The following is a 23432-nucleotide window of genomic DNA, read 5'->3' on the forward strand; positions in this document are numbered from 1 at the left end:
GTGACTCTGAAGGAAGCATAGACAACAGAGATTAAAGGCCTGAATCCTATATGGCTAAAGTTAGGTAAGATGGATCGTGTACTTCATGATATATCAGATTCCAGTCTTCCTTGCACTTTATAGTGAGATCATGCTTTGTAGGTTGTATCAGAAGTGCAAGGCAAGAGCAGGTAAACAACTGCTTTTATCTGTTTTGATAAGAGAGCTTTCACTCTTCCAAGTTGTTGAGTTGGAAGAGATTATGTAAAAGAAACTGTGGAAGGCCGGGGCTTATGTTCTATGAAAGTAAAAGATGTAAAATAAAATCTTGGACAGCATTTATTGGTGGCAAAGGCTTTTCTGTTATATTGTTTTTGGCAGTCTGACCCATCTTCACAGACATATCATCTAAGTGCAAGTTTTTATTTTTTATTTTTTTTGAATAAACCTGTTACAGGTGCCAGACAGTATAATGATCTCACCATGGTTATTTTATGGCTGTTTAAAATCATTGCCACAAAGTATATTGCTGTGTACTGGTACACACAGCTGTGTGAAGAGATTTCGCTTGGGAAATGAACTTCCTGTCTTGCTCTTCGGAATACTCAGATTAAAAAGTCAATTGAGAATCTTTTGTAAAACTTTGAAAATGCCTGTAAAGTGATAAATTTGTTGGGTTTGGATCTTTTTCATTAACAAAGTTAACACAGCTGGGGAAACTGCATAGAAATACAGCAAATAATCATAAAAATACATGTGTAAGTTCTTGACCTATCTGTTCTTCACCTGTCTCACACTAATTAACTGTAGTTTAAGTAGATACTGAAGAAATTTAAATTTGCATTGTCTGTACTTGCAAAGAGGTAATGCATCAGGAAACATAAACAAGCCAAAAATCAGTAGTTGTCACTATCCATCTAACTCAGTACTGTCTTCAAGAGTGGCTTTAAGAAGATGCCTAAGGGTGGGTAAGTGTTGTTGCCTCTAAATGGTGATTTTGTGAGCCTAATCTGGCTTGTTTGCATAGCAGCCCTCATTGGATCTCTTAAATGCTCATAATCTTACTTTGAGTCCCTGCAAATTTTTTTACATCTGAAACATCCTTTGGCAAAGGCCTCTGTCTACATATTTCATGTCAACTGCTCAAAAAAATAAACCCGACAATCCTTCCAGTTTTGTTTCTCAATAACTTCTTTTACTGACTTACCTCTTATTGGAAGAGATGATGATCTGTCAGTCTCTAGCCACCCTCTGTTTTGCTAACAGTTTTGAGAACCTATGCGACGTACCTCCTTGGTGCTAATCCTAGCCTAATCAGTCAGTCATTTTGCAGAAGTTATGTTTTTGTCTATAAGACTTAAAACATCATAATTCGCTGTCACGAAATAATGATTGTTCTTGATGTCTGTTCCTGAACCTTTTCCAATACCGAATTACTGCTTCTGAAATGAAAGCTCCAAAATAGAACGTACTATTCTTGGGTGGACAAAGGCTTTACACCATATTTTATGTGGGTTTGTTATTGATAGTGTACTTCATGTAATATATCATACTGAATTCTCTATTCCTTTCTTAATTCCCTACATTTTCTATTTGCCTTTTTAACTGCTGCCTGGTACAGGACTAATGTTTTCATGCAGCTGCAATGCTAAAGAGGTGCTGAACAGAAATTATCAGAGCCTATCAGTTTATGTGATGCTAGGACTGGTTTTCCCACTGTGCATCACTTGGCATTTTTATTTTATTACCTTTTTGCTCCATCCTGTAAGATCGTTTTGCAGCTCCTCACAGACTATTCACATCCTTCCTTCATCAAAGAATGTCATACCATTTGTGAGTTTTCTCACCTCATATATTCTCCTTTTCCAATTTGTTTATGAATATTATAATACATGACAGCACAGAGCTTATGCAAGATTCCACTGGTGATGTTATCTGTTGGTATGGCTGACCATTTGTGGTCATTAGTGACTTCTCTTCGTATTGTTATGAAGAGATACCTGATCACAGATCCTACAGCCAGCAGATCCTAAATTCCACTCTGATTTCAGTTCCAGAAGTTGTCTGGAGTGAACTACTTAACCTGTCCTTGAAATCAAAACAAATGCAGGTTGTATACAAGTGAAATATTTGGAAAGTACATTGACAAGAGCTGCCAGAGTTGTTATAAATGCTCAAAGCTACATTTCTACTCTAGATACACATTAAGATTTAAAATACAGCTTTAAATTTGATTTGGTATGGTAAATCATTAGAACAATTTCATTTTTTTCCTGTGTCTTTCAAGGTTTGCTTTATTGTACTTTTGTATCTTAAAACATTGTACATGGATGTGGCAGAAATGGAAATTAGAGACCTCTTTTATCACTAGTTTTGAGCTGGAAGGTCCGCATCTATATGCTTAAAGCTGTGACAAAAATCTGAAATCTGCCCTAGAACAGGGGGAGAAATAATCCTTTCTGCTTGAATCAATGTATTTTTAGGCTATAGAAAAAGAAATTCCAATTTTGTCGAAATGTAGCTGTACCTTGGCTTACCCATGTGATTCAAAAGCTGCAGTCATGTCACTTAACATTCTGGTTGCCTAGCTGCTGCAGTGCTCTTATTATATTTGAAGTTTTCTTGCAGCTGTTTTTTTAACCTTTTCTTTTTCCTTTTTGCCGTTGAGAGAGAAACTTGCTGCTAATTTTCACCTGAAGTCATGTTTATATTAGTGACTAATGGTTAGTGATTTTAGTTGACTACCTTGTGTTCTCAGTTAAGCTGATTATTTCTGCTAGCAGCTGAGTTTATACAAGGACAGAAGTAACTAAAGCAGAACAATTCTTTATTACTTTGCTATTTCCATAAAGAAAATTCTGAAGGAAAGGAGAAATGGTATGTGACAGATTTGTTCCCTAGCAGTGTTGTCTAAAATATTCAAAATAAAAATCAGTAACATATCTATCTTATGTGGGAGAAGGGGAAGAATGCATTACTGTAATAGCTAATGTACAGGGGGTTGACAAGGTCTGCTATTCTAAGCCCTTTCTCATCGCTGTTCTACCAAAAGCATGATTTCTGTGAGGCCACACTCAGTTTGCCCAAGCTGCCAGATGTTATGACACATCAGCAGAAGGTACGTGAAGAGGGAGTGGAACCTCCGTCGTGGGAGGTCTGAAGTTACATAGGTATGCAGAGCAGGAAGATGAGTTGAAAGATCTCTCAGGCTTACTTCTGCTGTATAAACTGTTGTTTTTCAACTACTCTGGTCATTTTCTCCTCTACAGATGGAAAGACGAGCAAATCTTTCTCAAAAAAATCCTTACGAGTAATGCCCATTCTCTCTCACCTCCTAACCCACCCAATATGCTTTATTAGGTGCCTGTGTTGTTACTGGATAACTGTTTGGCTGATTGATCAGAGGGTTATTGCTATTACTTAGAAAAAGGGTAAAAAAAAAAAAAAAAAAAAAAAAAAAACCTTCGACCTTAAACAACTACAGTTAGATAATTTCAGTTTGGGTTTGAGCAACCTATTCTTTTGGCTCACGTTGCAGTGAGTAGTTATAGTAAGCCTGGTATCCTTCTAGATTCTCTATTATATACCTTATATAACGATTTTAAATGTCACTATTTTAATAAAATGGGAGAGTAGCTCCCATTTGCCATTTAGGTCTGTGGTAGCTCATTTAAAAAAAAAAAAAAAAGAAATTAGAAAATGGGGTGCGTGGTTCTGTTTACTTCGGTAGGCTTGTTTTGTCTTCCAGTTGAAATTTAGAGGAATTTAGAAGAAAACATCAAGAAAAGCACATCTGAACAATAGATCTCCTAAGCTGCAAAGGAAGAGGGGAACAAGGATTTTATCTTCTAATAGAAATAGGAAATTGAATCTCAGAGGGGAGTGTAATTATGCTTTTGCTGTGTCTCAGCATACCTGTATTTGGCTGCAGTCCTTTGAACAAATGCCATTTACTTTGTTGGAGTGGAATTTATTTCAGTCACATCCCTTAATTTCCTGAATGTTGCATCTGTACTCATTCCTAGGCTGCTCTAGTCTGATGAATATTAGTGGTTCCTAAAGAATGGCTGTTTCAGAAATGCTGAAGCAGCGATCTAGAGAGAACTTTCTTTTCTTATATATTTTCCTTGGTCTTCCACTTAATGGAGGTGGAATGTGCAAGAAACCTATGCCATCAGGAAGCAGTCTTGGCTCTGTGCTACACAAATGATTATTTTTCTTTCCATGGGCATGTAAAGGTAAAGAGACGAGTGCTTGAATGGCATCAATTATTTTCCTATCATGAGAGCTTCGCTCTTTTTCTTAGAATTATTTTATTATGGCTTAATACTTCCTCATTTATTTTTTTAGGAGAAAAACAAAACACATCAGGCACTCTGGCCTTTTTGCAGTTTATGTGTAGTCTTTCGAAGTATACTCAAGTTTGAAGGCCTGGTAAACTCATTAGACAGTAATGGTAACTATATAATACGTATGAAAATTAACACTATAGTGAGAGTGAAGCTAGACTCAGGTGAAATGTTTTCTCCAAAGTAAAATATGTAAAAGGAACGTAATTTCTATCTGTGACGTATCATCACAATTAACAAGCTTTTTGCAATTCTTTCTTATGAAATCAAGCCTGTTGCAGAGTTTAAGGAACAGTGCTGATTTTAAGCATACATACGTAGCTATTATATATGTTTGGTGATAATCCTTGTTCTGTAGTATGATTTAAGATTTATTATCGCTTGATATCTGTTACTTTCACAAGGAACTCAAATTGTAACCTGGCTGATGTTTCTGCCAGTTGCAGCTATCTCTTATGGTACGTTCTTAAGTGTTGGATGAATGCTGTCTAAGGAGATCATCCACCCATATAGAGTTGCAAACACCATTTATTTTTCATCTAGACAGTAATGTTCAACTACAAACAAAGTAACTTTATATCTCATCTCTGTATTCTTCTGGTTTTCCTCCTTTGTGCACCACAAGTTAGTGGTAACGTCACTTAGTTGAGAGATGGACTCCTGTGGTTAATATTGCTTGAGTGACTAGAAAGAGGGTGTTTGAGATTACCCTCCAGCACTTTTTCAGCATTAATGTGTTTTTGCTTTGCAGAATCTGTGTTCAATTAGTCATAGAATTTTAACTGAAAACAGATCTCTGTAAAAAGAGGGAATGGATTTAAAACTGTTTAGGATGCATAAAATTTAACCCCATAAGCACGAATGCAGTAAGACATTTCAGGTTAGAATGGGAAAGACACTATGAAACATGTTTGTCCCACGAAAAGGTTCTCTTTTTCTGTGGCTTCTCCTAGGTCTTGGCGACTTTCTGCACATATGCACTACCATTTGTAATTGTAGCATTCTTCCAGAACATCCTTTAGATTTCTGCAAATTTGAGAAATTTATTCTACATAGTTGTATACTGAAAACTAAACAAGCATTATCTTATATACACTTTTTTTTCTTTACAGTATAGACTTCCAAAAGAACAATCCCATACACAAGTTAACTGAAGAGGAACTTCTGGCTTTTACTTCAGTAAGTAACTTATCTGGACTTTTCACTAAACATTTTAATTTAATATTTAGTAAAGTACCAAGCAGTAATTTGCCCATCACATTAATCTTGAAACTGTGTTCAGTTGTTTCATCATTTTTTTTTCTGATTTTAATAAACTAAGTTGAAGTTTTATCCCATTTTGAATCATCCTCATGTGGGATAAGCTTGACATCTAAAACTTAATCTCACCTGAAAGCACGTACTAAACATTCTTCACTTGTTTAAGTTTTTGCTAACTCTATGAATGACTGTAATGTTAAAGCATACATCTTTACAACAAACTCTTCTATGGCACTGGTGTTCAAAGTACTCTTCTTTTAACAGTGTTTTGTAAGGGGACTTCAAAAGAAACTGCAATTTTCTTCTATCAGATCTGTTCAGTTTAAGTATCAGGTGTTCCACATAAACATGTTTCTTCCCAGCCCAGTGGATAATTTGTCTTCTTGCTGCAGAACAAATCTGTAGCTTCCAAAGCAGCCTTCAAAATTCTAACTTCCCTATTTCTTCAAAGTATTTCTTTAACCAAGACAAAATACAGCTTGCCCCAGCCTCAGTGCCTTCTGTTTTTTTTTTTTCTTTATTTTGTTTTTCAATACTAGTTTACTTGAGGGAAGAAGAGGAAAAGGAAAGTGATTACACTGTCACTTGTACTTGCTTTGCAGTGTTAGGCTTCAGCTTCGGTGCAGTACAGAGTGCTTTACTCTCCTTCGCAAGCTTGCAGCCTTATACTCATTTTTCATAGCAGTGCTATCTGGAAGAGTAAATTCTTGTTAGAATTTGCAGATAGGATCTCAACAAAAATCCTGTAGATTTCAAGTTAGATAAAATTGTATCACTTGCACATATGTGAAAGGATTATAGACAGGAGGGTTAACCATGGTAATGTTTTTCTGGTCAAAAATGGAAAATCCTAATATTTTTATTAGAATGAATGTGAAGTAGGTTGGTTTTAAATTCATGCTTGTTTAGGACCCCATGATACTGCAGTACACATAGGATCTGAATGGGGAAACTGAGTGAATCACTGTAAAACGGTTTGTTATGTGTAATCTCTTTATTTTTTCTGCAATGACTATAGTGCTTTCTGACTATATCCTCATACTTGCTGAAATGTTTTGGTTTTGCAAGACAGTTCTGTTTTGTTTTGTTTTTTTTTTTTTAGAAAGGTAAGAATAGCAGGAAAATTAAGCCCATGTAGAACAGGTAGTAGGAATGAAGAAAACAGGTTAACCTAATATTGCAAATTTTGGAAAAAATTGTGAAACTTAAGGTATATTTTTTTCAAAAATAAGGTTAGTCAGATGTATGCATTTTCCAGATGTGTGTTATAATTTTGTTCTAACAAACCCGGCCAGTTTGTGTTTAAATAATATGTTTTTAATTGAGGGCCATCTGTAAAAACTCGGAATGTTACTTCTCACATTTTGTTTCCTGTCAAACTCCCTAGGGTTTTTATATACTCCCTGCTTCAGTCTTCCTACTACCTCTTAGTCCACCCACTAATTCTTGGATGGAAAAGTGGTTCTGACATATCCGAATCTTGAATTAACTTCTTCACATATTTTATCCTTTTAATAGTAAGTGGAGTGGTATTGTGGTAACAGAACATCTTTAATGAGATTGCTCCTATTCTCATAATGTTATGTGTTCCAGAATAATGAAATTTATAGTGAGGTTTACTTGTTTTAACACTTGGATTTGCAAACATTTAAATGCTCTTTAGGTTTTACAGCAGAGGGGAAAAGTCATGGTAGCACGTATACAAGGTAAGAAGGGTAATCAGCTTTACTCAGATCTTGTATTTGACATTGCTTGAGGCACCATATTACCTGATACCTGAGATGTAAGAGATTTGTTGGATGAATTTGTCATAATAAAAAAATTAAACTGCATTTTTCTGCCATCTAGTGGCGGATTACTCAAAAATCACGAGAGCTGATGAACTTGCTCCTTAAATACTTCCTGCAGTTGGGGAGTAGATCTCCAGAGATGTATAACTGAGAGATATGGTTAGGCTTTTTTATCACTATGTACTCTAAGCAGGCAAAAAAAAAAATAAAGAAAAAAAGAAAAACACCCAGAAGATTCTATAGTAATTAATGAACAGGAATGTAGATCTCTTTAATAGTGCAGAGTTTAGTGTACAGCAGTGACTTAAAGATATAGCTGGTAACCTAACATTTAGAGTAAATAATACATTTCAATATTGGATTAATGTTCTTTTAAACTTTAATTAAAGTTTCCTATTTAATTGTCTGTAGTGACACAATTCAATCTTATTGTTACTCTCATGTTTGATCTGGATTTGTGCTCCCAAAAGACAAATAAGAAGTGCAAATTTTAACACTACAATGCCAAATCTTTCCTTGACACTGAAAACAGAAATCAGATACGAGCCTTTATAAGTTCTTTCTAATAAAGAAAGAACTGTAGCATTTACACTTCAGCCAGGAATTGTGGGCAGTAGAATTTCATGATGAAATCTCTGAGCTATTCTGTGTCTTAGCTCCATCTGAGCCATTGAGGCAAGCAAATAGATTGCTGTGCTCCCTGGCAGTGGAAATGTTGTATATGAATGTTAGCATGACCTTGATTCTTAAAGTCTCTGCCAGCTGAATATGGAAGTAGCACTGCAAAATTTATTGCTTGTACTTAAAGTATTTTTCTAAGCTTTAGTACTACCTAGTGATACAGACAATGAGCCCTATATCAATGCTGCTCACGGTAATTTCTTTAGCATCATTTAAACTACTATGTGTGTGTGTGCGTGTGTGAGCAGGCATCTTCTCAGCCTACATGTGGATTCCTAAATCTGCAGGCTGGTTAGATGGTTGTCATGCATTCATCTGATATCTGCTGAAATTTATCTTTCCTGAAGAAAGGAGGGCATTTCAAGATATCCTAGCATTCTTGAGAAATTTTAAGGCGCTTGTCACAGTTCAGTGGATCATCAAGAGACCCTCTTCCTTTGGATACTGCAAAACAAATGCATGTGACCTGCAGGTTCTTTCTAGCAGAGAGATTTAAGGTCCAGGTAGTATGAGAGGGAAAGGATGATAAAAGCGAATTCCAGTAGATGATGTGGTCCTGCCTCATACTAAGTGTAGTTTGGCAAGCAGGCATTCTGAACTCCCATTTATATCTATACAAGTTGAAAATGACTAGGTCCTTAAGTTATATATGTATTTTAAACCACATAGCATGTAATCCTAAAAACAGCGCTATTGAACTGTTTGGTTATTGCAGTCAAGTACAAAAGGATGATATTGTTATTTGTTCAGTGAAGTGACTTGGGAGTAGTTGCCATTGTCATAAAAGTACTAATGTTTCTAACTAAGAATTACTCTTAGAATTGGTAACTTTTGCAGCAGGGTATGGAGGTGCACAAAATCCTGTTTACTTCTATATGTAAGCTCACTGGCTGGGATAGTTCCTCTCAGATAAATAATTTGGACTTAAGTGCTTGAGGTGTTCCAGTCAAATCTGTTCACCAGTCATCAGCATAATATATCAGCTTTTAAGCTGTTAACCTGTATCTGAAATCAGAAATATTTTCTTCTGCTTATATATAAATTGTTAATTTATCTTTCCAGAAGAAATTTATCTCACATACATAAAAATAAACAAAAATAATTTTTTGTTTTCAGAGGAAATTATTATTCTCATGCATAAGAATTTATGGCAACAGTTATAATGGTTTGTGCTCTATTAAGAAAAAGCACTTGGGTTCCCAAGAAAGCTAAGGTTGTGTTTAGAGATCAGATAACACACAAATTGATTCAGAGGCATAGTTATGCATATTATATTTGGCAAACTTTCTGATTTAGCTTACTGAATATTGCATTATAAAGCCATTTACAGGAGAGGAAAAAAGAAACAGTAACCCAATATTGAAACCCAGTGCTTCTCTGTTAGAATTACTGGTGGTTTTCTCATAATAAACCTTTTTCTCCAGAGCGCTCTGTATAGGAAATAGGAAGTGTCTGATGCAAGGAATCCAAGAACTAACTCAGTATTGTTTTCACATGTAGGTTTTGTAGCTTAGTTTACTCCCAGAACCCCATGTTCTGGGAAGGAGTAACTACTAGCTGGCATTGCATTTTCTTCTTTCAAAAGGAAAAAAAAAAAAAAGTTTAAAAACAATACCTAATATTTAAGATTATACTCTGCAATACAAGTTCTTACAGCCTTCTAGAAAGCTTATACCATAGCTTACAGTTTACATACTAGAGAGTCAATTTAGTGTTTCATCATCTGATACAGTACTCCTCCAGCAGAATATCCAGGATTAAGGAGCTACAGCTGGTCCTTAACATTACCCCTGCCATCTGTCCTGGCGTTCACTTTGTCCAGGGGAGATGAGATGTGTGGCAAATGTGGTGTGCACCTAGCCTAGTGTAGGAGAATGTTGTGTGTGTTTTTTTTCTCTTAGTGGGTTATGATCATATGACTTGGAGTGGTAGAAGCAGTATTAAACTGCGGGAGACAGAGGAGGAAAAGCAATGAAAGGCTGGGGACCAGAAGCCTCTTGCATTGTGATTCTCACATCTTAGCTCCTTATTTTTATTCTTTGTACAAGATGAGAAGTGAAAGAAAAGGTATCATGGCAAACTTAGCTGTGTTGGTTTATTATCCTCTTGATTTCTGTCATTGATGGAGAGGAGAGCAGTTGGTTTCTTTCTTACATGATGAAAACCTGGACAAAGGAAGTTCTGACAGCTCTTCTGTCTATCAACATTTTCTGCAGGTGAGGATGTCTTTCTTACACTATTTTTTTTCCTCTTTAAGAATAATAGCTTTTATTCTGTTCACAGTACATAAATATTTCACCTTCTTCTAACAAAATTACCTGATCATTCTAAAGTTGTTCTGATAATGCCATGAAGAATAGCAAGGTCTGATTAATGACCTAGAGAATGTGGAGAAGACTGTCAAAATCCAAGGAATACTATCTATTCCAAAGATGGAGCAGATAGGAAGGAATACATCACTTCCTTTGTTTTTCCAGTGTGTTGAATTACTAATTCCATAAAAGACTTCCTTTTTGCCGAGGAAATTTGAGAACAGTTGGACAGATTTTTTTTCAAGGTGGGCATTTGAGTGTAGTAGAAACTGATGGTTGCGTATAGTGCGTTTGAAAATCACAGCAAAGAATCATAGTGCGCATTTCATTGAGTGTGTGTGTATGTATATGAATTACTTCTGCCCTTCACTAAGAAGGGGTTTGAGGAAGAGAGGGAGGGTGAAAATGGAAATGCTTTGTTTCTGTCATCTTTTGTATTGCATTTGTGATATTAATGTGGAGCTAGGGAGCAATCAAATCACAGCACATGAGATTTTTAATGTTAAGTCTTCCTATTAAAATCTCTGTAAAACTAACATGCCAATTTGGTTTCTAAAGAGCAGTTGTTTATATAGCTTAAATAAAAGCAGTGCATTTTTCTCTGCTGAGAAAATGGCTGCAGTTTTCTTTGTTTTATAACCAGCAAGAGTATTGAAAAGCTCATTAAGATTACCACGCGTCTCTACTGCTGTAACTTTTGTGGCTTTATAAAAAGTTTCTTTCACTTCTTTTCTAAGCAGTGCTGCCCATTTTGAATAGCCTCTGCTGGTTACAAGATTATTATGCTGCGAAGACTTTCTCTCCGAAAAGCCCTGCTAATAGTGCTATTAAGACTTATTTTTCTTCAGGTTAATGAATTAAAAGCTATTTTGTCCTTTCTTTCTTCCTTTTTTTTTTTTTTTCTAAGCACTCGTACTGAAAAGCCTGAATCCTTTTCCAGGAATGTCAGCATCCAACTGCTGCTGGTAATTTAATGCATGTATGTTTTCTGGTCCATCACGCATTACTGGAAAATCAGATGGAGCATAGCAAAAGGGAAGCTTCGTCTTTCCACAGAAGCATCATGTGCAAAGGCTCAACTAGATTTATTGGATGCTGAGTCACCAAGTGTCTTGTACTTAGGTTTACAACGTATCGTGAATAGGAAATTAACCTAGTGTTACCAGTTATTTTTGCTGCTGTTCCGTTGTGTGTGTGTGTTTAGATGTTTTAGGGTACATTAACTGGATGCTGCAGTGCATGTGTTGCAGGGCAGGGGGAAAGCTTGCATTCCATTCCAAAACTGGGATTAAGTAACAGTCTGTTTGAAGTTGTTTTATTTTACAAAATATCAGATTTCAACATAACTGACACTTTCATCTCTTTCAACTTTGTTCTCCTCTGTGGCCTGCATTCTTCCCTGAGTCCATGGAATCCGCAGCTCTGCTTGCATCATCTCTTACAGGAGATGATTCCCAGTTTATTGTGAGTGGGAAGAAATTTGGGATTGCCCTTCTTTTTAAGAATATCTGCTCTTTTTCTGTACACAATTACTCAATAGATCTTAGTGGTCTCACTGAAACCACAGTGGTAAGAGAACATGAAAATCATGTTTTAATATTAATAGATGATTCTCTTGTCTAAGGGTTTGCGATGTTAAGCAGGCAAATTTGATGACAGTTAGTAACATTTTTTCCCACAGCAGCCTTTCTTCTCCCCCTCCTCCTTCATCTTTATCTATCAGCAGCTCACTTATTTTTTCTAGCAGCCTCTCTGACAGCTGGTTGACATGTTGCAGGCTTCCCTTCCCCCTCTCGTGTCCTTCACCAGCTATAACTATTATCATTTACTTCAACAAAAAAGTTTTGGAGTTCATAACATCAAGAAGATTAAATTAAACCCTTTATTCAAGAAAAGACTGCTTGATATATCATCTGACGGGAATGAGACCTTCTCACTACCCAGTGCAGTGCTTAATGTTTGCATTTTGACAATATTCTGATGAGCAGTTCAATTCATATATTATCACTACTAGTAGTCACTTTTCTTTTTGAAGTGATGTTGTGTACTCTACTGATCTTCCTGTTTAGATGAGGAGGGGAGAGATAAACCAAACAAGAGCTAATCCAAGTCTTTGCTTTTTTGAAAGTAAATGCTTTTGTTCTTGTACTGTATGTAAGGAAGAATTATTTTTAAAGTTTATTTAGCTCTTCTAATGTCTTGCCCTTGTCTTCATTGCCTAGTTTTAACATTGCCTCTTCATTTGTTCTGTTCTTAACTGAGCATTTCAAATATGACTCTAATCTTCCTTGTTTCATAGCATCTGAAAAATCAGTGTAATTGAATTCTTGTTCACTTTTCAGTTGCTACTGTCTCTAAGCAAATGAGTTTAATTTACTGTATTCCTGTCATCTGTGTAGTTTGAACTAGAAGTGGAGCACTGCTTCCATCAGTGCCCCAAACAGTCTATCTGTTCTATATTAAAATGAAGTATTGAAAAAGTAACAATTTTTTTTTTACTTCAAATAGAATGTCATAGTCTTTAATTAAAGTCATGAAGATTTTTTTTTCCCCTAAAAGTGTTCTGAAGTGTGTAAATCTGATACTGCCTTTTGATTCATTTCTCATTGTTAAAATGCCACTTAGAGGGGGGAGAAAAAAAAAAAAAGAATAATAAGAAACAAAAAAAACAACCAACAGACACAAAACCAGGTACAGCCAAAGTACCTGGTTTTTCAAAGGGATTTCTAATTGGAATTTTCTTCTACAGTTTTATTGTTGGGCAATATAAGAATTTTGTGAGAAAAAATATTTGAGTTTTAAGTGTACTAAATCATCAGCTGTTGAGAGGAGGGAGAAGTAAGGGGGTAAATCTGTTTTTACCAGTTTTTGAAAAATGTTTCTGGACAAATTCTTACAGCTTGGATTCAGCAAAATATCCCTTTGCATGCTTATCATATCCTCATTTCAGTTTTATTCAGCAAGAAACATATCCCATTTTTGTGTATCTGCACTGTGTTGCCTTTGTAGAAGTATTCAGTTGACTTCAGTATGTTGTAGAAAAGCATGGTACTGTCTGTCTTGCTGAAGGACAAAGGTTTAACAACTCTGATTCTGGTATTTTTATGTTTCCTTTCTCGTCTTTTATTAAACGCAGGAATTTTCAAGTGCTGTTGACCAGAAATCAAGATGTTAGGATTAGTTTAATGTACAAAACATTTAAATCCATCCGTATGTAGGTGTTATACAATTATTTTACTTGTAATCATTTAATGCCTGAATTCTAGTACTGATCATGCACTGAACTGTACATTATGATCAAAGGAAAAAAAAAAACAACACAAAGCAAGCATTCTTGTCAGTAGGCCCCACCACTCTTTTTTTCAACCACAAATCCATTTTACTAGGGTAACTTTCATGTTGATAAGCTAAGTGTTATTTAGAAAAATTACTTGAAATAGCAAATACCCAAGGAAGTTTCAGAAGGTCATTTGCATGAAGTGATTTTGACCATTATTAGAAGTAATTTCCAGTTGCCTGCACATAGAATAGGAAATGATCGCAATGTATACCATAAATGAGCATCATCATTACTGTGAGAAAATTCAGACTTCTTCCTCTGTAAAATTTATACAGTTAGCATATAGGATGATGTGGTATGGCATAAATACTTCTGACATGTTTGGATTGGCTGCATTGATCATGGCAAGTGGAGTTGCTAGCTATGAAGACTATTCAGATGCCTATAATATGTTTAAAAGCATCATGTTGTATTTGTTTCAATTTGTAAAGATATTTTTAAAATATTTAAACTATTTGTTTTCTATCTGTGAAGTTGGGATGTGAGGCCTTTCCGGAACTGAAGTAAAAATCATGAAGCTACATAGGAGTCAGTGTATTTTTGATCTATTTGGAAAGACATTGCTGCCTTGCCTATATAATCCTTAAGCATGTATTGCATTAGTTAAGTTGGAGCTTGGCCTTTTTTTTCCTGAGAGACTGTCTTGTCAGCTAGATTTTTAAGCACATTTGTCAGAATATGTTGGCCAACACATTCTACAATGACTGCTATCATAGTCTAGACAAAAGAGGAGAGAGAAAACTTTTGCAGATATTTAAAAATAGACTGTGAAAGATCTTCCTGCTCTCTCTCACTGCTGGAAGCATTGTAAAATGAGATGTTTGGTTTTAGAATTACAACACTTGGAGAGAAAACAGCACATGCATTTGCATTCCCGCAAATTAGTACTCTACCTGCTTTGTATATACCATCGGCTAAAACTGGATGTTTTCTTTTGGTTCTTAGTTTAATGCATGTCAATAGAAGCCCTTTCAAGTTTAGAATAACTGAAAGGAGTATGTTTAGCAAATATTTTTTTATTGTTTTTAATGTCTTTCATGGTTTGAGGCTTTTTAATAGCTTTAGGAGCAAGACTCAGAAAGCAAGTCAGTTGAGCGGAGTAAGGCTGTTTCTCATCCTACCACTTAGTCTCTAATAACTGCAGTGTATATAATTATTTATCTGTGTATTCCCCTAATAGTAGACATACGTTTATTTATGTGTCTGGTGAATCTCTAACAGAACTGTGAAAATGCAAAGCTTAGAGGTACACAACTAAAAAGGCTCCCTCTTGCACATTGAAGGAAAATGTCTCTTTTTTGGCCACTTTTCACAACTATTTTAATAAACTGCTGTTGTTTATATGCATAATACAACTAAAACTAGACTTGGAGTCTCAATCCATTTCAGCTCATGCCTTTAACTACTTTTGAGTCTAAACATAGCCCAGACATTGCCTTTACTTTGGTCTCTAGGTGAATATATTCAGGATACAAATTCTCTCTTCATAACCTTGTCAGATTTAGGAATGTCACTCACTTCTGCACACTAAGACAGGTTTTTCTTTCATGTTTCCCAGCAGTCTCAGTCATTTTTTCCAGTGTTATTCATGTTTGCCAATAGCAGCATCCCACTTGCTTTAGTTATTCTTTCTTCAACATGCCATATTCCCCTCGGTCCAACTTTGTCAGCTCTCACCTCCCATCTATTTATCTGACCTTCACTTTTACTCTCATCATTCCTGATTCCTTTCTTTCTCATATGTTCCTATTTTTACTCCTTTCCTTCCTGACTTTTGCGTGCTGCTTGAGGAGTCAGTCTTTTCAGGGCTGTTCTGTCTTCAGTCTCTGAAAGGAAGGTGGCTGCAGCTCTGGGTTTCTGGAAACCCAACTTAGGCACGTAAAGTTTAATGCCAGGCTGCTGGTGACTTCCAGCAGTTTGATCCTATTGCGTGTAATGGGAACAGTAGCTCTTTAATGAGACAGACCACTTGTACTGGTGAAGTCAGGAATTGGAAGGAATCAGAACCCAAATATTTTTAATGGACATGAAGACTTGTTAACATGCTCTTTTCTGGGAAACTGCTGAGACTGTCCTAGAACTCCCACTGAAATTGTCACCTCCAGACTTTGACTCTACCCGCTTAGTCCACCAAACAGGAATTGAGGCATGCCTCTTGCGTTCAGCATGACACTTATTTGTGAACACCAAGGATTTCTATACGTAGATTCATGAATTACAGACACTGTTGTAGGCAAAAATTCCTGTGGTGGGTGCTGGCATTCAAAATGGGAAAACCAGGTATGGCACATTCCCTGTAGAATCCTGTCTGGCCTTCTGTGGATTTTCCTCTACTGTGCCTCATCATTCTTCTCCATACAGCTGTTTCTTTTCCAGACTGAAGGTTGCAAAGATGTTGTATGTAAATTCTATACATTGTTCTGACATAGCTTAATAGTAGAGTCAGTGTCAGGCTTACTATAAATCACTGGTTTAGGCATGTAATTCTCACTGAGTTTTCTTGGCTGTCTGAGTTAGAGGAAAAAAATGTACTATCTGATTTTGACTAGTTACCATCATTATAGGGTGGTTTTATAAATAGCATTTTTGCAGTGTAAAAGCTGTATGCAACTGTTTAAGTATTCTTGCTGTGCCATTGACAAATCTGAAAGTTTTGAAATTGTGGAAACATTAAAACTTGTTCTTTTTCAAGATGATAGTTGTATGTATGCCTTTTACTGAGGGATGTGAAAGGAGCTTTTAAGCTTCCATTGTGCTGTATGACTTCTGTGGTTGGACTCCAAATCTATCTGGGAACCAGTATTTTTGCTACTCTATATTACCTTCCAATGTAAAAGATGTTCAGTTAAAGTATTTAAGGATAATTATAGCAAATATTTATTTGTCCTGAAGTTTTATCATTGCAAAAGGAAAGGTAAAAGTTTCTGTTACAGTATTTGTGGTGTATTAAATAGCAGCAGTGTACAAAGCAGTATTCTTCCAGAGGCTGTTGGTCAGAGTAAACAAACAGGAAGCATCATTTATGCCCTATGGAAAAAAGAGTGGAGAGCTCATAAATGTGAGTAGGCGGTGGGGAGTGGACAGTCCCTACTATCCGGGGGCAATTGCATAAGGATCTGTCCTGCCCAAGGGATTTTGCAGTGGTCTTGAGTGCTGCAAACATTGGTTTTGCCCTCAAAAGCTCAAACAGTCAAAGAAGCATTTTAAAGTGTTCTTAAAAAAAAAAGAAAAAATAAATACAGGCTTAAAGAGTTGACCAACGTAAAGGAAGCATTGACAAATTATGGTTCTTGTCTGTAGCTGCAGGCAGCAATACTGGAAATGGAAAGATGGAAATTCATAACTGACTCTCTCCAAAAAATAAATTCCAGTCAGCAGAGGATAATTTAATCTCTGATGTTGTCCATCCCTGAAAAGTTCCTTGTTAGATGAGAGACAAGGCTGGGGCTTGGGTGGAGCAAGTAGGCCGGGGGAATTAAGAGCCTTCTGTGCTAGTGTCCCAAGGAATACCTGCTCGGGAGGTATGTACCATGTGTTGCTTTTTCCATGCTGTCAGTATGAATGGAACATGTTTGAAAGTATTCTCCGTGGGCAGTGATTGTTGTTCTTCCTTCCTTTTTTTCTCAGTCATTTGCTTTGTTTGTCGAGGCTAAATAGATTAAGTCATCAGACTGCATGTACTATTGCATACAGTCCCGAAACTACCTTGAACATGTCTAGCTGTTTTTAAATTCACTTTTTTACTACCTTTGCAGAGAGCAATTTTTTAATATGCTATTCTTTTTCTAGGATATTAGCAAAATAGTACGTGATATGTTTAGAACCTTGGCATAGACTAGGAAAATCCAGGGTTGAGCAGTTCAGAGAAACTTGTTCTTGTTTAATACCCAGGGAAATCCTTATCACTGGTACCAAAGAGTTAAAGTCTAGCCATTTGAATCCAAAAACGTGATTTATAGCTGTTGAGATCGGGCCTTAGGAAATAAATGCAGTACTGTGATGTGGTGTGGGAGTCTGTACTTATGCTGTTTCAGGAGTAGGTCCAAACCACAGACCTGAAGAAGACAATGCTACTACAGTCAAATCTGGCTCAAGTTATTTTCAGCATAACACAGAATAAGTGATACGTTTGGCGCAGCAGAGTGTGTGTCAGTAATATGGCTGGACTCTATTCTAAGTGAAAATAGGAGCGATATCTTACGTGGTTTACCCTTCACTAGTCATTGAAAGCATATTCCTTTAAAGAAAACAGTATCTTCGTTCTTCACGACATTTCCTTTTCTTCTCTAGTTTCCTCCTTTTTCTAAAGAAAATTGAGAACTTCCAAGGATAATTTATTTCTGAACTTTAAATATATATATATATATATATTAATTTTTGTAAGAGGATAGGATATGTATACCGCTTGATATCATTGCAGAGCGTTAAGCTCTTAGCAACCTGATAAATATCAGCCCACAGATGTCTATTCATGCAGAGGAAAATTAAAATAATCTTGGACATCCAGGATAGTCCTAGCAGTTTGGATGTAGAAGTAGAATTCAGATAAAAGTGTTGTACTGTTATTAGAAAGTAGAAACTCCTAAGGGAACAAAAACATTAAAACATATTCCTAGCAGAAGTTTATTTGCATTGATTTCTCAATAAAATTACTTTGATTATTGTTCCTTCCGTAGGCCTCTCTGAAAGTTACTACCTGCATGTGTGCAAGTTAAATAGCTCTGTTATACAGAATTAAAGAATCATATTTACAGGTCACCGTGCATGTCCCTACTTTTTGTTTTATTTTTTCTCCACACCACGTAAGGTAATCTGAGCTTGCTTTTCTTTGTTTGTTGCATTCACATCCAGCTTAAACTTGGAGTCTTTTGCTGTTTCCATTGAAAATTCTTCAGTAAGTGTAAATCTTTGTAATCCTTTCATGTAACTTCTCCTGTGGAACATAGGAGGCATCCCTTGCAAGAGAATGTTTCTCCAATGCTCATTTTCTTTGAACTTTTTCTTTGTGTATAATGTACCAGACCTTCAAATGAGTTTTACCTGCAGAGGTGTAGGAACAACCGCATTTGCACTGATGTCATACCAAATGGCAGATCAGTTCTGCTATTAGTTACATTTGCAGCTAGCTAGAAAGGCAGTCATCGCATCCTTGTGTTTGTTGTAATTCTGACTGGAGATCAGACTCCAGGATACCTATATCCACATCAGGTGACCTGCCTTAATTCCATTTTCTCAATCCAAACAACGTTTGCGTGTTTCTGAGTTGCAGGGTTATGAAGTGAGACAGGAGATTTTCCAAGAAAAACCATAGAAACATCCAACTTATGAGAAAGCTCAGGAAATTCTTGATGTACATTCAGAAGACATAAAGACTATAGCAGGAAGAAGAAGAAACAGATATGGACTGAGCTTTGGATGTAAACATTGTTCTAGCAAGTGCTTAACCATTTCCCTGTACACTACTGAAAAGTGTGCTTGGGGAGCAGGAGACAGAAAGTCATTTTGGTTGGTATTCTTCATGCGTGTGTGGAAGTGTGTGTATGGAAGCAGAAGGAGAGAAAAAGGAAGCCGTTCACAGAACAGTTAGATCTGGTAGTAAAGTTGGAAGACAGAGACCTTTTGTATGTTGGTTTTTGTTCCCTATCCTTCAAAAATGGAATTCATCTGGCCTAGGGATAACTTCAGGTTCCACATGAGACATCTGTGGAGAATGGAGAGGGAAGTTGGATGTTTTGCTAACTAGTGACACTTGCAAGAACCAAGATCAGAGGTAAGGCAGCCTCATTTTACCTGAATGTTACCTGTGTTGCCCTTTCCAGAAAAAGTAAGATGAACAAAGAGAAGCTGTGAAGTCTGAGGATATTTGCTTTGGGGAAATCGTTCTTTTTCCCGTCATGACTTCTGGTCATACTGCCAGCTGAGTAAGCTGAGTCTGAGTATTTACTGAATGAAGGAAAGGAATAACCTTAGTTTATGGCTGGGAAGTAGCTGTGGTGGTTCTCTTTTGTTTTTCCAGCTAAGTGCTTTCTTTTAAAGGTGGGTAGGAGTAATAGGTGAAGAAAGGTACTGAAGTGTCTTGACATTTCTAATGAGGATAGTAACAAAATATTCTGAGCAGACAAGAAGCAATAGTTTTTGCAGTATTTAGGCAGAGTTGGACTGTTAGTTACAACTGTTACTTGCAACTGTGTTAGTTGCAAGTTAGCAGATGAATTTGTTTTGGGGGGAAAAAAAATCACACAAGACTCTTTTCGATATCCCTTTCCAGTAACTTCAGTGAAAAGAGACATTGTATAGTCCTTTTATTACAAACTATTCTTGGTTTTCTTTGTGTGGCTTTTAAAGTGCCATTGACAGGAATATGAATAGTCTTCGGAGACAATTAAGAAGAGTTGTATACCACAGGATTGTCTGCTCTTTCCAAAGAGACAGGTTGCTGAATTTGGGGGATTCATGTTCACTTACATCTATTACTAGCATGGGAGTTAGCATAATACTGAAACTGATTAAATTTCGGCAAACACATTTCTGAGCTGAATTCTTGCCTTACATTAAAAATTATATAACACAATGTGAGGTACACCTGAGGTGTTTTTTCTTCACACACACATCCTTCCCCTCTCCTTATCCCCCAGAAATCCAAAGAAAGTCTGTTTTTGTGATGTGTTCTTTCCCATCATCCAGATGAAACAATCATTCCAGAAGGGTCTGCAGTCCCACGACAGGTTTGGAGGAACTGAACAAGATTTGAGACTGGAAAGTGAAATTGTTGAGGACTTGTGTAGGGAACTTGTTGGCAGTTAGCACCTCAGCTGGGCATCTAACCTAGGTGCTTTAGCTAGGAACTCAGTCTTATTCATAAAGTCAATGCAACCTTAAGGTCTTAGGGAGCTCCTAAGGTTGATGGTTGTTCAAAATGATCTTTTGAAGGAAGTTTCCTATCACCTCAGACCTAGGGAGGCTAATTTCCAAGCTTTCCTGCCTGATTTTTATTTTTCATACATACAATGGAAATGGCCCAAAAGCCAGTTTTTGAGCTGACATAGCATCAGTTAAGGGTTGGAGGGGGGAGGAGAATAGCTGTTCTTTGCAAGATAGATATCAGAAGGAGTAGAGTTATTGCTTAAAAGCAATGCCATGAAGGAGAAATGCATTTAGAGTGACTGGAGAGATGGAACGTAAGGATTTCATTGGGTTGATGTTATCAGGAGCCTACCTATTTGCTGCAGAACATAGCATTTGAGTAAGATTAAAAAAAAAATAATGGAATGTACAGTTAGTGAAAGTATGTTATCCTTCTCATACAGAGGAGTGGAATATTTTGTAAATATTATGAGAAGAAAATGTATTGTAGTTTCTCTTAGCTTGAGTTGATTATGCCAGCTACTGAATGATTTCTTTTACGTATTTATTCAGTATACCTCCAGATATGATAAATGGTAGATACGATAAATTTCAGAGTCAATCACTTGCAAACTGAGATTTAATGAGATACTTAAAAAATTAAAATTAAATTTAGATAAGTGCAATGTAATTGCTGCTGTAGTGAGTATAGCATTCATTTCTAAATCAGTCAGGTCTAATCTAAACAGTTTAACCAAGATTTTTTTTAAACATCTTTGCATACATTTTCCATCATAAAATGTGGAGAGACAAAAAAGTAAACTTGGAAAGACTTTTCATAGCTGCAGATGGTGGGGTAGGGCACTGTCCGTTGTGTGTGTGTGTACATATATCTTATGTAAATGTATAGAATGAATTCTTTGTTGCAAATATGTTCAGGTACGTAAAAATGAAATTACTGATGTAAAAGAATCCCATTCAAACACAATAAAATATATAAAATTCCAAAAGTAAAATAAGTCAAATAGTGTCTTCCCGTTTTAGTGGTCAATTGAACAAAAGGTACTCAGTATTTACAATGATGTAATGTTACAACTATAGTGCCAAGGCTACCAGACAAGACTAGACAAAGCAAATTTTAAGGATACCATTCTAATTAAACCAGTCCCTTGGTGTGGATCACTGATGGTGTTTTGGCCTTGCTCTTGACTTCTTAACATCAAGAGGTATTTCTAATGGCTGCGGCTAAGAGCTTTAAGCCCAACTCTGCTTGCAATCAGCTAACACCTGTTGCGGTGAAAAGCTATTTTAGTTGCACAGGCCCAAGATTAGTTTTATAGACCGAAATAAACCCTTGTCATACACTTGAGCGAATAGCTTTAGACTTCAGAAAAAATATGCTGAATGTGTGGTCTAAACCAACAGAAATATATATGGAATATTAAAGTAATACTAGAAAATGGCACTGTGCATATGCTGATGTCTTGGCTGTTGCAGGAAAGTAAATCTTATCCTCTGTCACTTTAATACTTTCAGGATTTCTGCTTATCTCTGTGATTTACCTAACTGATAGTCAGATACGATTCATGTAAAAAGGAAGTAGCATTCAAATAACAGTAACTTGAAGAGACCTTAAAAAATCAAAAGTGATCATGCGATTGACTCTGTAATGTGCTATCTTGACATAACTCATTAAAATCAATAAAAGGCATAAAAAAATACAGAACTTTTGCTAATGCGTGTCATATAGACTCAAGCACTGTATAATTTTGTGTTTGTTACAGTGCAAAGGTCCTGGCTCAATATTGTAAAGGTGCCATGTAGAATTTATATTAGATACTGTTAGGCAAGAAAATATTTAAGACCTGACCAAGTAATAACACATTTTCCCCATTGAACATTGAAAGAGAAACAGTAACACGGGACTTGGAATAATGCCTGAAATGTAATTCATTTTAAGTGTCTAATACAAGTTGTGGTGTTTTCAAAGAAAATCTAAAGTCCTTGACTTGATAATTTTTGCCCAAAGACTGTTTGATGAATTAGGAATCTGTAACTCCAAAGGCTTGCATATTGTTATTTATTTAATTAAAAAAAAAAAGGAAAAAAGGTGGGGTATTTGTACAAGCATTATGGACAAAGATGTGGTCAATTACCACCTAAAATTACTGTCCATTTAGTAAAGAAAAAAATCAGAAAATTAAAAACCAATTGTTTTCATGTTGATGAAACAGTTTTAAATTGTAGGATGAATTGATAATATTTTTGTTTTTCTCATCCAAATCAGCCATAGAGTGTCTTTAAGTGTAGAATAGCATTCAATGTTGAGTGAAAGTGTGAAATTAAAAAATACACCAAGGCATATACAGCACAGGTTTGGATCTTCTCTGCCTTTCTACCTGTTAACCACCAAGTATATCCAGCATTCTAAGGTTTATGGAAGCCTTGTGTTTTCTAAGTGTGAAAATACTACTTTCCTAGTTTGTTTCCTTTACCTTGTTCATGTCACTAAGGTCATAATTATGCCAAATAGGATTAGAATTTGTCAGGCATCATCTGGAGTGAGATCCTAATGTAATGTGTTTTCTTGTCAGGCCTTAGAAAGACTGAAGGTATTCATAACTAATAAAATATGTCAGGAGAATATATGGACTTTTATCTTCTAACTTCTTGTACCTAAAACAGTCCTATTGTTTCTAGAAATTAATAGTTTATTTTGAAGGTTTAGTGTCTTGAACACATGACCACATTTTTGTCATATTAGTAGGTCTTATCCAGTTCAAGATGCATGCAATCAAATATCAAACTGTATTGATACTTATGAAGGTGTGGAGTTTATAGGCACTTAAATTACCACCCTAATCCATGGTATAAATTC

At 36.1% G+C, this 23432-nt stretch overlaps 1 protein-coding gene across 2 annotated transcripts in view; it reads left to right on the top strand.

Annotated features, from left to right (window-relative positions):
- The window catches only part of TTC27 (tetratricopeptide repeat domain 27), a 111333-nt gene that overhangs the window by 25195 nt on the left and 62706 nt on the right, over positions 1-23432 (top strand). For both annotated transcript variants that reach the window (XM_084284974.1, XM_084284975.1), the window contains exon 9: positions 5441-5507. In XM_084284974.1, the coding sequence (XP_084141100.1) occupies positions 5441-5507 (67 nt within the window). The remainder of the gene's footprint in view (positions 1-5440; positions 5508-23432) is intronic.

Source organism: Netta rufina, assembly GCF_964035555.1.
Source record: "Netta rufina genome assembly, chromosome: 3".
Lineage (NCBI taxonomy): Eukaryota > Metazoa > Chordata > Aves > Anseriformes > Anatidae > Netta > Netta rufina.